Here is a 17,362-nt window from a genome sequence, read left to right on the forward strand (position 1 = left end):
GAAAAAAAAAAAAAAAAAAAAAAAAAAAAAAAAGGATGAGGCTTTACACAATTAGGTTTGTGCTCTTATTTAAAACTACTAAATCTATGATGCCAAGTGGTCCCAGCTTTTAGGCATTTTTTTCTTGCAATATAACTATGTGAAAACTTTCTGTCATCTAAGGCATGTTTTGAAAATAATTCTCTGCAAATTGATAAGTATCCTGATCGCCTCTGCAAAGGATGAAGACATTTTTGCATAATTGTGGCGGTATACCTATTTTTAATGAACAGAGCAGCATATTTGCAGCAGCACTTTCTAACGTAACGCCACTCCCTTAGTGCTGTATCTTTAAAAAGAAAAAAAGAAAAAACAATTACCAGTGAAGACAGTGATAAAGCCCATCAGATTGGCGGCCCTTATTTGGTTGAGCACAAAAGGTGTAACCCACATTGAAGTCACAGAACAAAGGTATCACCAGGGAGTAGGAAGAGATGGAGGTCAGATTATATCCGCTGGGGAGACATGCAGGTCAGCCTAGGCCAGAGGAACTGATGGCATGGAGGAAGTAGTGCGAGTTATATCATCACACAAGCACCAAAACATATGGTGTAGTTGTTAGTCCCACAACAGGCTTTATAGGACAGTAGACAGTGTTATGTATGTTGTTTTTATTGCTAAAATGAAGCATTAAATAGAACATAGTGAACAACCACTTAAACAAGAATATAATATGTCTGCAGTGCAAGATGTTGTTCAAGTGCACAATTTTAATATAAAAAATAATTTGTAGCCCTCATGTATTGTTTATGTATATGAATATTCCTAAAAGAATGCATAATTTAACAGTATTTAATAGTGTAATAAGATATCCCTTCTAATATCATTACAGGTCTATTTGCAATCGGGGCGACACACATGCTTAGAGTAAGTCATTTTTACCCCGAGCCGTACACCTGAATTTCTTTCCTCTTGTGCCTCCGGTTGTGTCTTTGCTATGCAGTTTCTGATTAAAGGATGTGTGATGTGGGGAAGGTGAGATCGGGACAACACTGACTCCAGCCGTCGTTACATGAGCTCCTTCACACACAACCTGAAGCATTCACCGAGGAGGCACTGCAGGGAGGCCTTTCTCCCTCCCCCCCCCCGAGCCTGAGCTGAGCAACGGGATTGGACAGCAGAGCTGTCAATCCAAACAGAAACCGGGCAAGACGTGTCCTCAGACGACCTCTTCCTCTGAGGAGGCAAGGAAGAATGAGTTTTTCAGATTGACACGAGTGCCACGGAAACCACGGCCCAGTCGGATTTTTAGAGCTGAATGAGGGCGTAGCAAGGTTGAGTAATTTCTCGTGTATCACGTAAACCCAAAGTTAAAAAAAAAAAGAAAGAGGAACAGTAAGAGCAGCTAGTGAGCTCCAAGCATGGCCTGGTATTATTACGAGGAGCAGACATGCCAAGCCACTGATGACATGCGAATAATAAGTTGGCGCTGAACGCTTCAAATGTGCGCCACATGGAGCCGTTTATTGAGTGCAGCTGTCTTGTATCAACAAACTTGTCTTTAGAGGAGTGAAAGCAGGAAAGAAGCACATATGAATGCATTCAGCTATTTCCACATTTCATTAGCAGCGATGGCACATATTTACAAAGCGCTGTTTTATGTCAGAGGGTTGTTTTCTGCAGCGCAGGACTAATCCATAACCTGAAGAGTTAACTGCAAGACATTTACTGCAGGTTTGCATGACAGTTTAGTCAATAACATAAGTACAGCTGCCTTGTGAGCTTCATAAGTCATTCTATATTTATTTATCGGACAATTAACATGCCAGATGTAACGGTAAACACAGTAAATGTCTAACAATAGCTGCCATTCTCTAAAAGATAAACTGGATTATTTGTAGTAATTGCTTATCTATGTACTGATATTTTGGTGTCACAGCACTGTGTGAGAACGTAGTTACTAAATACTACTGAGATGGGTTTTTTGTTGTTTTGTTTTTTAAGGTGTTGCACTTTGTAGACAGTTTCTACAGGCTAAATGCCAACATTATTTCAGCCTTTTAGCCAGAATAATCCAGAGTACAGTAGTTTTAATAATGCAGTTTTCCCACAGACTGAGATACTTTTTGTGTATTATTAAAAATTAAGATCCCGTGGACAGACTCCAACCTTATTGGCTTTGACTGCAGCAACCAACCATATAGTCTCTGTTCTGCTCTGCAGTGCTGACACATGAACTATCTTTCCACCTTTGTCAGGTTCAAGTTAAACTGGCCCGAGGCTCACAATGAATCTCTGCAGCACATCTTATTTGTAGAAGAAGGGCTGTCATTGCTAACTGCAGTCCAAGACAGCAGGACAAGAAACAGCCAAATGATAGAAACAGCTAAATGAAATCGAGGTTTCTCACAAGGCGTCATACGCACATTGCTCTAGAGTTGTCTGCCATATTGGAAGTGATACAACCACTGGTTGATAGGGAAAAATGTTTTCCCCGACTGGTTAGTCAGAAATTGCTGTTTCTTGCTTCGTGAAATCGGAGGCAAAGAAGTTGCTGCACCAAAAAAAAACCCAAAAAAACCCCCCCTAACTAAAGCAAACTTTTAGCAGTTGATTTGGTTGCTAGCAGGTTGCCATGGTTGCTTGTAGTTCTTCACATTGGTCTGCAAATAGTGCATTTTGGGAAAGTGCGATGCGAACAATCCAGAAGTGGAGAAAGTTTACCTTCAAAGTTAAAAATGTTGTGCATTGTGAAATATGTTAATTGAAAGAGAACCTTCTATATTTCTGGTTTGTGTCACACTTTTCTGTTTCATTAAAACTACAGCTGAAGTAATATACCAGTGACCGAAACAACCACAACTAAGCTTCATGTGTTTGTCATATGGTTGCAGACCAGTCTCTAGGCCTGTGTGACAAACCTTTTCCCTTGGTTTTACATTGTCACCGTGATTTATGTCACCAGTGGTATCCTGTTGTTAAAAGGACAAAAATGATGCTGAGTGAATGGTGCTAATGCAGCTGGGTGGCTAATCCAAAGTGAACACAAAATGTGTAGTTTGAGCTTAATTCGCAGTACTGTATACCACAGTGTTTAAATATCATTTTGCTTATCAGTCATTGTGTTGGGTAGTTCTAATCTATGAATGGCAGCAGCAGCAGGTACTTTAATAAGTTGTTGTTGCTGCCCTCTGTATTCTAAAAGGACGTTTTGGCACCAGCAGCCAGCAGGGAGTTATTTTGGACTATCTAAATGAATAGTGATATAGCTGTAATGTCAACAGCCAATTCAACAAGTTTAAAAAATGATTATTTTTTCCTCCCGCAGGTTGTAATTGCTCCACATAAGCACAAATACACGGCATTGTGATTTAATTAACGGCTTAACCCCGACTGCCAACACAGCATCTCGTGGCGCTTTGATGCCTCATCCCACCAAAGAGCTTGAACAAATGTCCTGCTAACTCACACTACTAACACAGTAAGTCAAGACAAATGATAAGAGCACTTATCTACATCTGCACTACGAATAGAAACGTTTGTCCCCACACGGTACAAAGTGTCGTAAACTTCAACTTTTAATGTAGCAACTTGATTGGCTTATATGTTTCCCAGTAATCAGCAAAATGCCCGCTTTGGCGTGATGGACTTCTCCCACTGATTGCTATTGGGGATTATGTAAGTGCCATGTGTTTCTCATGCAGTGCCTCTGATATACATTTATCCCGTGAGCGTTAGCAATTAGAGCAATTAATGTTAATATATAATAATAAGTACATTTTAATAAATCATATTAATGCATACTGTATGTTGTGAGGTAAGAATGAACCGAGGGCTGTTTTTTTTTTTTCTTCGGCAAACTGGGAGCCAGAGAGTTCTCAACACCTAATTTAATATTAATATATATTTCACAGGCTCATGGTTCTAAACTTTATAGTGTACAGTTGGCAGCACCTTCTGGTAGATATGACAACATTAAGTGGAATGAATATTAGTCCTCTTGAGGAGAACTGTAAGTGAACAGATTTGGACAGTGAAGGGCCCATGTGGCCAATAGATATTCCAAACAGATGGTCTAAATGTAAATCTAAAACGTAGACTTCAAAAGGATAACCGTGCTGAGGCCCAGTGATGTTAAAAAAGAGAAGAAAAGCTACCTAGCAATGACCTATATGACTCGAGTAAAGAGAAAACCAGACTCTTCACAATCACAGAATATCATCTGATTTGTTGATGGCTTCAGAATGCTAGCTCTGTAGTAAGGGCTGTGAGCCAGTTAGTCGTCTAATGAGCTACAGCCGACCGAAAACTTGTGTCCCCCGAGGCAGGCCGTGCCAAAAGAAATTAAGCATGGGCTGGATTATTCCCCTTGTACAGATGCCCACTCTCTGCAGTCTTCTTTTATATCTCCCATGCCAAGTCTAAGTTTTTAACTTTGAGAGAAAAGAGGAGGAGAAGGAGGAGGAAATACTGGGAGAGGGGCGGAGTGAAACGTCTCCTCACGTCCTGACTTACACCTCTCCGGCACTCGCTGCTGACACATCATTTTCCATCCCTCTCCATGTTACTTACTCCCAGCTCCTCCTCTCTTTATCTCGGTCTGCGTCTGACTTTTTCTTTGTCCTTCCTCCCCCTCCTCCCTCGCTGTATCCGTTTCACCGTCCTCTATCTCTCTTCCCTTTGCAAAATCCTTCTCTCACTATTTTCATCCTTTGCTTCGCTCTCCATCCACCTCAGCAGCGGCAGCAGTAGCTATTGAGGGGGGTCAAGTAAGGTAAAAGCTCACATGTCTCATGCAAACTTGATGACATAACACCACTCTAGGGGTTGCTTTCATAGTTTGCACAGTTGCCTTTTTTCTTTTTTTGGTTGTGCAGAATCAAGAGGAAATTCGCCCCCCCCCCCCGAGAAATACTGAATATTGAGAAAATATGAATGTAAGGATCACCGTGTTAAATTTGACAGGCATTATGCAATCACTGAAGCCTTTTCTGTGTTTTTATAAGAGCAAAAAATACGGTTTTAGCACCGTAATTACAAAGAGAAGTGAGCACTTTCCGGTGCCTCACCTGACTAGCGCTCCCGCACAAAATCCGATCTTGAGTGTCTGCCGCCGGCGTTGTGCCAGACAGGCTTGAAGCAAGAACAACGGCACGTCTGATTCGATAACCCCAGACACATAATCTGGTTTTAGGTCTCTACGTAATGACGGTGTGTAAATATCATCAAATTAAGGCATGATTTGATTGGGAATGAATGCAATTCCTTCAATGGTCAGGAAAACACCTAGAGGGCCTGACGGCTGGCTGGCTAGCAGCCTTGTTTGCTCCTGTTCCCCCCCCCCCGCCTTCACTGGGTCTGTAAAAGTGTGTTTTGCATTCAAACACTCATCTAAATGAGTTAGGCCAAAGCCTCAGGCAACAGGCACAACATGAAAAGCACATTATGACTGGTGCTGATTTTCCCCAAGCTAAATATAACATAAAGGGCTGCTGCTGGAGACTAACCTACTGAATTGCTTTTTTCTTCCCCGATGACTCACTCTATAAATGTAATGCCTAATTTTGGTCATTTTAATGATATTTTAGGAATAAATAAACAGATGGTCTAGTGAGATTAAACAGTAGTTTGTTGCATAGATGCAACAGTGTAGTGGAAATTTTAAAAAGCAACTATGGGTAATAATTCTTGCAAAGTACAGTGTGCTGAATGTGTGGAAAGAGCAACTTGCCACCACGTCCTTGTTTAAGTGAGCTCTTTAAAATGTTGTTGTTACATCTGAAAATGACATTAACATTAACATTTTCCCCAGCTCCTACCTACCATAAGAGGCACATTACAAAGTGAGATTAAAGTCATCCGTCTTTTTACCTGGATAAATCACCGTGGTAACTTGTGCTGGACACATAACCTGGCAGGGTTATGCAGTTAGTGGGGTTAGGTTAATTGTTGACTCTAAATTGCTTATAGGTGTGAATGTGAGTGCAAATGGTCGTCTGTCTCTCTCTGTTAGCCCTGCGACTGTCCAGGGTGTACCCGCCTCGTACTGTGAAAGCTAGGATAGGCTTCAGCTCGCCCCACGAAACCCTGAATTGGATAAGCGGAGGAGAATGAATGGATGGGGTGGCTGTCGCTCAGGAGGTATAGGAGGTCATCTACTAATCGGAATGTTGGCGGTTCAATCCATGACTGCTCCAGTCTACATGTCAAAGTACCCAAGTTGCTCTGAATGTGAGTGAATGTTAGATAAAAGCACTTCAGCATAGAAAACAAGCTGGTGTGAATGGGTGTGAATGGCTGAATGCACTTTTCTGGTCTAATTTCCATCTTATTTGTTGTGTGTTGCATTTTACTGTTATATTTTGTGTACCTTACAGAATTTGTTGAATTTTAATTTCACCACTTTGTCATCACCATTTAACAGTATCTCTGATTGCAGTAGGCGACACTCATAAGGATAGTCTTGCGTAGAAGAAGAGTCACATGATGCGTGAAACAGAAAGCACGGCTTAACAAAGAAAGATGGTTACCATCGATGTCATACCTATTATTTCAGACTGGGTTTGAAGTTTTGTTAGTGTCCTTCATAGCATATCACTCTGGTATAAGATCCTCCAAATAAGCAGAATATTGGCCAATAAGTCTGAGAGTTGTAATTGTCAGTTAAAGCGATTCTCTTCATTTATCTGATATTGAGTGAAATAATTAATTACAAATTCCTGCAAAGTAATTGAACAGTATTAATGTGTCTTTTCTTTTTTTCCTGTATAAAAAATATGAGAGTCCAAAGCACAGCAACGAAAAGAGGCAAACGGAACTAGCGTCTGAGGCTACGTTCACACTGCAGGTCTTAATGCTCAATTCCGATTTTTTGATCAAATCCGATTTTTTTTTTGTCTGCTTGTTCACACTACAAATAAAATGCGACAGCAAACGCGCTCTAGTGTGAACCCTCAATGCGCAAAAGAAGACGTCACACACAACGCGCTCTGTTTAGACCCAGAGCAAACAATATTGTTTGACTGATGGCCCTTAATATAAAGACTTCAGATTTTACGTTTCCCAATTTTTGCTTTAAGTTATTTTGTTATTTACATAATAATGTAAATAACCTAATAATTATCTTTATTTCTGTTTTAGAGAGGAGCGGTGCTTCAAAGGACAGTTGCAGTAGAATTTCTAGAACATCAATTAAGAAACACATTAGCCAATTTGAAAACACATAAGGCTGCATATGCTGCAGATACAAAAACACTGACGTCAACTAATCATCAATGTTGTTCCAAAAGAGCAATCAAAAGATAATGGCTCCATACCTAGATTCAGCCAATTACTTGTTCATTATTTTTTGTGTTGCCACAAATGCGGTTATTGTGTACTTGGCTTGTACCAATCTCTCTGTTTGCCTGTTTCCTGTACTCGCTGTGTGTTTCTTATGCTGCATACTGTGTGTGCTATCAACTGGTCGATATGTTACTTGATTTGCTTGCTGTTTTACTTATTATCTTGTCAGAGAGGTGGTAATGTTTTCTTGCACTCCCTTGTGTTTGCTTAATCTGCAGGGTTTTAAGCTCAAGCCAGTGACATCTCATCTAAACGTGGGATGATGCCATACCTTCCACAGCTCTTTTGAAGAAGACCTTGCAGCTTCCGCATGTTACGACGCCGTAGTGACAACCCGATGCCTCATCTCCACAAACCAGGCACACTTTGGCCGTCGAGGACGGTTGTCTCAGTGGCGAGCTGAAAGGACACACATAAGAGTTCTTCAGACGAGGCATAAATTAACAAGGAATACTCAAAAGTCAACAATAAAACCAGGGCTGACTGTCCCCTTCCCATCTGCATTACGGCATGATGCGCACTGTGAAACATTCTTGGGTTTTTACAACCCACTGACAGTAGCAGCACAATGTGGCTAGCCATAAAAATGTCTGCCAACCGGGAGAGGAGGGCTTTACGCTCCTCGGATTTATGGTTTCTCCAAGCTTACCAGGATGACACTGAAAGAATTATAGAGGAGATTATTTAAATTCAATAAGCAGAGAGACACAGAGCAGGGTGTCAAATTTAAGTGGGATCCAAAACACCTCTTCTCTGGCATGAAACCGGACTGGAAAAAGAGTTCAGAGGTGGACTAAAATGTCAAAAACCACGGTGGAACAAAAGCCCTACTGTGTTATAGGTAAAACTATATATCGAGTTCAAGGCCAAAGATCGCAGGTGTGATTCAGCACTGACGTGTGCTGTACTGTAAATAGCATGACGTGTTGAATTTACTCGAAACAACGCAACAAACAGGCAAGACAACACGAGTGATGAGTCTGCTGATCTAAGGCGTTGTTTACTCTGGCATCATTTACTTCTTTTACCACTGACTGATTCCTGCCATTACAGGCTCATTAAATCGCAGGATAAACAGTATGTTCTTACTAATGCGCTGTTAAATGGGAGAATTAGTTAAGACTTGCAGTTTACCCACTCCTGAAAATGAGACCATGGGGGTCATGGCGAGGAATGTCACTGGTAAAACCTGATGTGTGCTGTCAGTTTCCACCTGAAGAAAGATCATTATTTTTATATAATGTTTCTGTCTGCCAAGCCTAAATGTGGACCATTCCAGGAAGATGTTGGATAAAAGATCGAGAATCGAGACGGTAGAAGCTAATTAGTGATTCTAAATTGGATGTAACTTTTTTTTTAAAATAAGTTTACATCTGTAAATACTGATGGACTGATTCACGAGGTGGCGTTCTAGACCCAAATCTCTTCTGATAGAAGAAACATTTCCATAAATCTGATATATATCGTCGCCACGGGCAACTGTGGATTATCAATGAAGTAACACTAACATTTTTTCCCATCATTTAGTCTCATTTAAAAACCCTATCCAGTTCGCAAAAGACCACAAACTATATTTTCAAACAAAAAAAAAAGTCCTGTCTTATATATGTATTGAATTCACAGTATTTTAATATAAAATTTCAATCTAATGAGTTTTAGGTGTTGCTCTTTGTTCTGCAGATTTGATAGTTTGAGTAAAACTGGAATGGGTTTACATTAATCAGCTGTCTTGTAGTAACCACCAGCACAGCTGTACTATAGAGTGAACCGGTTAACATTTACGTTCTACGTGCACAAAAGTTTTTGTCACGTCTAGACACAGGAGAAAAAAAAATCAGGACATTCACTATAACCTTTAACAAAACGTTTCCCTTCATGCTCAAACACACACAAAGAACACAATATGTAGATTGGTACAAAGAGAGAACACCTTGTATCAAAACATTGAAAGTGGCCTCAGCTTCCCCTTCTTTTCTGTGCTAATTACCTCTCTTCCATCTCAATCAATAAGATGCAAGGTGATTGTCTGGTTAACATTCTCCGTACATCCTTCATCAAACCAGCTGCCAAGCGCTCTCTTTCTCTCTCTCCCCCCTCCCCTTTTCTCTGTCTCTTTCCCAGTCTCTTTCTCTCATGCACACGCATTTCCTCCAGGGGACGAGCTGGAAAGGGGTACAGCAACAGCACACTCAGATACAATCAGGACCACTGATCTAATTCCCTCTTGTCCATCTACACACACATTCAATTTGTTAGGACGCTTAGAGGAGTCTCTGGTGAGGTGTTTGTCTGACTTGATCTTTCTGGCAGCGGGCCTCACGGTTTCAGCTTAATGTGAGTGCAAGTGTGCGTGCACAAATCGAATACGTATCAAGATGTGTTTCCAGCATGTTTATATGCAGAATATTCCCCCCATACATTGGCCTTTTCACACCATCACCAAACTGCATTAAGGGGAAGACAATCCAATCCAAGAAAAACAGCCCCGGAAAGTTTCACGGCCAAGAGCAACACGAGGAGCAGATGAGAGGTCTCTCTAAAGTATGCCTCTAATATCGAGTCAGTGGTCAACCTTTTAATAGTGCCGCACATTAAAGCCTTGTCGCTGCGTGCCAGCCTGCCTGCCTGCTGGTCCACCAACAAGGTGACTTCCCCTCCCTCAGAGAAGTATATAGGTCATTTGCTCTCTCTGCTTATGAAACCAGAGCAGACAGGCCAGGCTGCAGTGACTGTGCACCAACGTCTGCCAGTAGCCCAGAACCAAAAACGAGCAGCCAGACATTCCCAAATCAGCCGCTTTTAGCAGCCTACAGTTTACACGTACAGCATATACAAAGAATATTAGCAATTTTGTAACAATTTTTTATAAGCTTACAGTAAATGCAATTATGGCCCCTAGCTGAAACCAAAATGGGGATATAGTGGTTATATTTTGTGTGTCTATCTTTGACTACTGGGCCACAAGAACACAACAAATGAATGAATTTCCTTTCTTTTGGCCTGCCAATTTAGTGGCTTGAAATATTAAGTGGTCACAGTTTATGTCTGCTTTGATGAAACTTGAATGATGATGTGCAACTTGGTGAAATGTCTTGTTAAAGCTAGATGTCTAAAATGTTAATTCCCACAGCCTCGTGTCACATTTCATCTTGAATGGAGACAAAAAAAAACTGAGTCAGAAAGCAGAGTTAATGGTGACTTAGTACAGATGTTCTTTTTTTGGGAGGGTAGCCCTAATAATAGTTCTAAAACAATGCACAGGATGATTGTTTCTGCAGAAACTTCTGCAGGCAACTGCTGTGAACCGGGAACGGGGCCTTTTTCTTTTCTTTTCTTGACCCCTGTCTTCTCTATTTCTGGGTACAGTCTCAGACTAACTCAATGGGACTGACTGCACAGATCAAAGGTCTCATTCTTCGCTCCAGTTGCTTTTTTTCTCCTTCTAACTGAAACCCCAGGGCAGCAGTTTCATTGTTTTCAGTGTCCTTTCATCTTAAAAGATAACACACAAAGCTAACAACTGATTTAGTTGCTGTGTATTTCCCATGAGGGCCCAGATGAGTACGAGTACACAATGCCCGATTCTTCCCACCAAAATGTACAAACAGAAATGTGTGTCTTCTACTTGCTCTTGCTCCCTCCTTATCAGACCAACGTGCTGCTTGGGGAAGATATTAATGAAAAAGCCAAAAATGAAAAGAAGCATGTTATCTTGAAGGCTGAGAAAAGCCCACTGCGCCCACCAAACTGTGTGAAGACCAAACCACAGGACAGATGTTGCTCAAATTGGCCTCGTGTTTTTTTTGTGGGGTTTTATTTTACGAGTAATTCGGATGTCACACTGAGAGCATTCTTCAAATGGTTCAAATATCTCCACCCTCTCTCAGCTGCAGCAGGAATGCTCAGTCATTAAGAGCTACAGCCAGGAAGGATGGTCATTTTAGCCACAGATTTATCAGAACCCGGAAAACTGATAATGACTGCAGTCACTCACAGCTGATCTCACTTTTTTTTTATCAAGGAGTCTTCTTTGGCCCTAGTGCAAATCCTCCGATAGCCATAAAAAAAGGTCAATACAGGTCACAACAAAGGGGCAGCAATCATTTGACTAAGGCATAACAAGAACAATTAGTTGCTATAGAAACCACGCCGTTGAAGAAAACTAACGAACGAGGGAGACATATAGAGGAAGTCCAGTTATTCTGGCTTTATCAAGATAACATCATTATGGGTGAACGAAACGGCTTTATGATGGACGGCAGCGAGGCTTCGTGGTTAGAAATGAACCCTGTGACCCGCATGCTGTAAGTACATTAGCATGACAGCGTCAGTAAACAAGCGAGTGAACCACAGACAGGGCACTGTTATACAGAGAAACAATGTCCTCATCACGCATGTTACACCGCCTGTCGCACACAAACACACGCGTGTGTGCTGAACTTTGTTTACACCGCTGTACAGCCGGCCGCCTACTGTAAAGATAAACGCACTGACTCGCTCATTCTAGAGGCTGATTAAGTGCCACGGCCTCCCTGAACCTGCCCTTCATGAAAGAGAAGCATCCTTGACTCTGGAAAGAGAAAAAAGGGAAAAGAAAAAACAGCTTCCACGGTACAGTACCTCTCTACAGTCTGGCCTACAATATTTATGTAATACACACCCTGGCATGCTGAAAAACCTTAAGCTAGACCAGTTCAAAGAATATTTATGTAACGCATAACTTGGCATGTTGGGAAAGGTAAAGGTAGATTAGTTAGAAAGAGGACGAAATGGCTTACATAACCATGAGCAGACAGTATAAACATTAGGCTGACACCCACTCGCCGCCTCTCAAAGGGAGAGAGGTCTTATGGGTAGTGTTAATGAGCCACGAGGGATTTATTTTTCCTGGTGAAGGTGACCCTGGCATTGGGCAGAGAGTACCTGAGCATACAGAAATATGAGATTTCCTCTTTGCTAGGCTTGTGTTACACATGTGTTAAGGTTACAGTATAATCTACTCTGACTGCTGCTTTTGGTTAAGAAAGAGGAATCAGCCTTAAGATGTTTAGCACACCTGTGAATGTTTATTGCCTTTACTTTTTTCTTGTTACATTACAATTGACAAAGAGTCAAACTACAGGGCTTATGTGAGTATAGCAGCAGCAAATAATATGTATTATGTCAGCCGTGTTTGCATTCCTCATGTTAAACCCAAAGCTGTCATGTTGTCTCACCTCCATGGATTATTCCCGCAAACTTTAGGTGACCTTACCCATGACAGCGAAATCACATTTATCTTCCTTTTATAAATCCACTGTTTTGACTGTAAACAAAGGCGTAGAAATGCACACACGCACGCAGACACGCCGCCCTCTTAAGGCGTTCACACCGCCTTGGTCGACGGGAGGTTACAGACGACGCTATCGTTCTGATCTACACAGTATCCAGTTTGGACTCAACATGTCTGAAGCTGTACCTGTTTTCAAATTCCATAAACAACTTACAAACATCACAGGCGCTTTTTTTGGCCCAACTTTAACCTTTTCTTTAGCGTGCAGCTGCAGCTGAACGGCCCAGAGGCTTTGTTTTTACACAAGCAGTGGGTACCTTTAGAGCAGCGGGAGGATAACTCACCGCGTTTAGAGTGGCCGGAGCCGTTGAGCATTTCAACCTCATCTTAATTCCTCACCGTCACCCGCATTGAATGAAATTAATCACCTGAGATATTTTGGCTAAGTGGTAAAGCATGCGGGCATGAATCTCAGAAAGATGTGGCAGGCTGTTATTATCTGGTGAGGAGGATTATCATGGCTGGGAACTCCCGTAATTCGTGCCTGCTGAGGACAGAGAGGGACTGATCGCATGCATCCAGTATAAAATTAGACACTGGGAAGCCAGCGGATGCCCAAAACTTCATTCATGCTTTTTATGTTGCACCTTTTATTTTAGGTATCCAAATTTCTGAGTACTTCTCCTGAACCAAAAGCTCAGGCTTCAGGCTACTCTGATCTTGCCACACGTTTCTTTATATGGTGATCTTCTTGTATTCATAATCTAAGTTGTATTATAAGCAATTAAATTATCCCAGCATGCAAATAACTGTCGGTGTGTGGTGCTACCATACGTTTGTTTGGTGACAACAGGAGAAAAAAACCCAAACAAAAACATTTTACTAGCTACATTACCTTTCATGTTTTAGGATAGGAGATGACATTTAAGCACATTTTCCACACTTACACCTATTTACAGCACAGGGCAAATATTTCGTGCATCAGGTAGCGAATGTTTTGTTTACCGAGCTGAGATGTGCTGCTGTTGTCTTTGTTACTGTGAATATTTGTGCTGCTCACTCAGATCAGGCTTGAACGTTTATGGGTGGGTTTGAGAAGTTGCCAGTTTCCACTCAAGTAAGTGAAAATATATTACTTGTTTGCAGGGCTTAGCGCTGTCGCCTCACAGCAGCGAGGTCCTGGGTTCAAATCCGCCAGCTGGCCGGGGCCTTTCTGCGTGGAGCTTGCAAGTTCTTCCCTGTGCTTGCGTGGATTTCCTCCGGTGACTCCGGCTTCCTCCCACAGTCCAAAGGCATGCGTTTTAGGTTAAATGTTCACTCTGAATTGGCCGTGAGTGTTGAATGGTGGTCTTTCTCTGCATGTTAGATAGACTGGCAACTTATCCAGGCTATAATCTGCCTTTTGCACTATGACAGCTGGAATAGGCTGCAGCCCTCCCACAAGCCTGAACCGGACAAGTGGTTAAGAAGATGGATGGATAGCTGCATAGTGTTTTTTATTTAAGAACCTTCACACCAACCAAAGGATGAGTTAGCGTTCACGGGGTTAAGGTGCTGCCCCTTGGCTGGCTTCCTGAAGCTGACCAATCAGAATAAAGCTGACCTTTAGAAACGATGGCCTAAGGAGCCCTAATATTGCCTCTTTCCAGGCAGAGGCTCAACTCAGGAGCTGCATAACAGGCAGAATGAGTTAAATAATCTTTTCTCTCTTTTCCACTCTCCTCTCACCCAGACTGGTTGAGGCAGATGGAGAGCCTTCCTGAGCTTGGTTTGCTCTGCGGTTTATTTCTGTTAAGATTTTTGTCGCCAAGCGCTTACTTGAGGGAAGATCACTTTACATTACGTTAAAAAATGCATTTAAATACACTGAATAGGTAAGGACTTTTTTTAAGAATAAACTGTAAATCATTTTATAATATGCAAAACAACTCACTTTCTACTGCTCACCTTCACACGATAGCAACCCTGAGGTATATACATCATCCAGTATTAAGTCTCGTTGTATTTGTATTCATATTATGTCACTATATTTATGTTATCGAAGTCTTTTTATGTGCCATGTGAGGGAGTATTGCTTAATTTCATAATTTCATTATGCTTGCATAATGAAAATAAAGAGTCTTGAACTGAATCTTGCAAAGCCACAATTGTGGAGTCCCAGAATAAAAAAACGAGCGTGATATGTTACGCTTAAAGTCTTTGTGAGCCTTGGTGAGCTGCTAATGAATATTCGTGTGCATGCTTTCCATACTTTTCAAACTCTACATTAAAAGTTTAGTGTAGCCGTGATAAATTTCATCTTTACATAATGCTACACGAAAACTAGACAGTTCCTATAGAGTTCAAGGGGTCAGCACACCCACTCATTCATTTGACCACACGCAGTCCACCGAGTTCACGGGGTAATGTGCAAAGCTTGAACCAGGCCAAAGAGATCCAGGACTGCAAGAAACTTAATTTAGATGCATCTTGCATCCCCTGCCTTAGAAATGATGTATACGGACAACGGATGAGCAGAAGTTTGGGTGCAAGTCCCACATCTTAAAAACTTTCTCCACTTGGAGTGTTCTTTTTCAGACTTGAGTGGACTCGCCTTCAGAAACCTGTAAAATGTATTTTTCAATAACCCCGCAACAGAAAAAAAGGCAACAGCTTTTACTATGCTGAATTCATTCAAACAAAACAATCCTACTACTCATTTGCTGAGCTCTGCAGCAGCTTTGGCAAACCACCTCCTCGAGTCCCGCAGCATTGTCTTTAAAGCACTGGAGAGCTTAAGTTCCTCACGTGCTCCTCACACCAATCTGTTGCTGCTTCGCTAATTTTCTGTTTTTGAGCTGCCAGTTTTTAAAGCTGCTCTGGACTGGAATCGGAAAACAGCCACAAAACAGCTGGGAACACAATTCGGCTGACATGTTGAGAAACTTCATTGTTGGGCATCAGGTTGACTTCCAGATATGGGAAATTGAGAAACAATGCAAACAAGGGGCCAGTGATAAACACAAAATGTTCAGCACACAAAGGAACATGAAATTCCACGATTAGAACCCGAACTCGCATTTCCCTCCCCAACCTAAACCTATGTGATAACTGCAAAAATAAGCAGGACAGTTGGCTTAAATCTAACTAAATACACAAAGGGGAAGTTGTTTTCGTCACCTTTGTGAAGCACGGCTCGGGAATGACTTGAATCAAACTCACTGCCACGAAGGAAAACACAAATGGACCACTTCAAAGTCACGCTGATAAATCTGGTTTTGTTACAGAAGCAAATCCTTTGATTTCAGTGGCATGAATAAACTCTAGCCCCGACCTCCCTTGATGTTCATGTTTCAGCTTTATTTCCTGCTTACTGTGCTCTCTCTCACTCTCTCTTCCACCAACTCCGAGCAGTACCTGGCTCCTTACATACTATTTGTCTATAGCCAGATTTGGGCCCCGTTGCCTGCACAGGAAGTGACCTCCAAACTCAGCTTAGAGGCCCTAGGACAAATGAGAAAAACAAATCCCTAGACAGGGAGATTATCTTTAAGGGATCAGCCCTGACCTGAGCCACCTCCATGCCACAAACTCATTAACCTCTGTTCTCCACTTTCTAGCAACAGTTAGTACGCAGCTGACTCCTGTTTACATTGACCTTCCTGTGAGCAAGAAGGGTCTACTGAATAAAATGAAAGTATATCGTAGGCCAAAGGTTGGCATTTCAACTCTAAAGCATGTAAATGTAAAAGAACTGAGCTTGTGAGTGCAGAGAAATGAAATGTGCCAGAATATTTTATTCAAGAGATGACCTTTTCCTTTCCCTAGTGATTCAAAAAGGCCTCACTCTGAATGTAGGTTAATGTACACTGGCGCTAACACATGTTGCCAGCAACCCTATGCATTGGCTGTCACATGTGATCATCCTTAACACCCACCAGTCATTTACAATTCTGCCAGGACAAACGTGTCAGATGAGCAGACAGGGAGTCCAGTGTATATACAAGGGGAAACGCTGCACATACAAGCCATAGTACATTAAGATATATACTGAGAGACAGAGTTAGCAATGGGGCTGTCAAGTGGATCTATTTAGGGGCTTTATTGTATGTAGAGCTAATAGTCAAGCGGCTCACTAAAGTCACAGGGTATGAAACCTCAACCTCAAGAAGCTGGCTGTGCACAGGAGCCAAAACCAAGTCTGGGGTTGGCCGAGATCCAGGTGGTTAACACCACAGCTTACATTCTGCATGTCGGCTGCTGTGAGCTCCTCTCCAGTCAGTCAGCGTTTCTATAGCATCTGACAGGTTCAACAGCAGAAGAGCAGTCTTACGAACTGCTCGGAGTCTCCTTCCTGCCTGCTTTCAGCCACTTAGTCAAACTGCTCCGGACAGCAACAATCAGGAGCCAATCAGGTAATGATTGTATATGGATAGAAGAAACAACAACAGTGAAACCTCACATATTTTCTTTAGACTTCTATGCACCTAGGAGCAGTTCAACAAGGTAGTCGGTTAGGAAAGTTTCCATATTTCACAGTTTTGTGTTTCTTTTTTCTTCTCCAAGACAATAAGCTAATGCACATTAACCAAAACTGTAAGCGGATACAATGAATAGTTCAAAGAATCATGTCTACAGTTTGTCCAGGAGCACTGAGCCTGCTCATTATAAATGTTTACTCCCTAAAAGGTCAACTTAACAATTCGGACTTCACAAGTACAAAAGGTCCCATACATTTGGTACAGATGAACACACACACACACACACACACACACACACACACACACA

The 17,362-nt window shown here is 41.8% G+C and overlaps 1 protein-coding gene across 3 annotated transcripts in view; it reads right to left on the minus strand.

Annotated features, from left to right (window-relative positions):
* Positions 1-17,362, minus strand: part of nr3c2 (nuclear receptor subfamily 3, group C, member 2) — an 86,610-nt gene that overhangs the window by 29,689 nt on the left and 39,559 nt on the right. For all 3 annotated transcript variants that reach the window (XM_042225982.1, XM_014337693.2, NM_001286310.1), the window contains 1 exon segment: positions 7,595-7,722. In XM_042225982.1, coding sequence (XP_042081916.1) covers positions 7,595-7,722 — 128 coding nt within the window.

The sequence above is a fragment of the Haplochromis burtoni genome, unplaced genomic scaffold, assembly GCF_018398535.1.
Source record: "Haplochromis burtoni strain Fernald_Lab_line unplaced genomic scaffold, NCSU_Asbu1 Contig_191, whole genome shotgun sequence".
NCBI lineage: Eukaryota > Metazoa > Chordata > Actinopteri > Cichliformes > Cichlidae > Haplochromis > Haplochromis burtoni.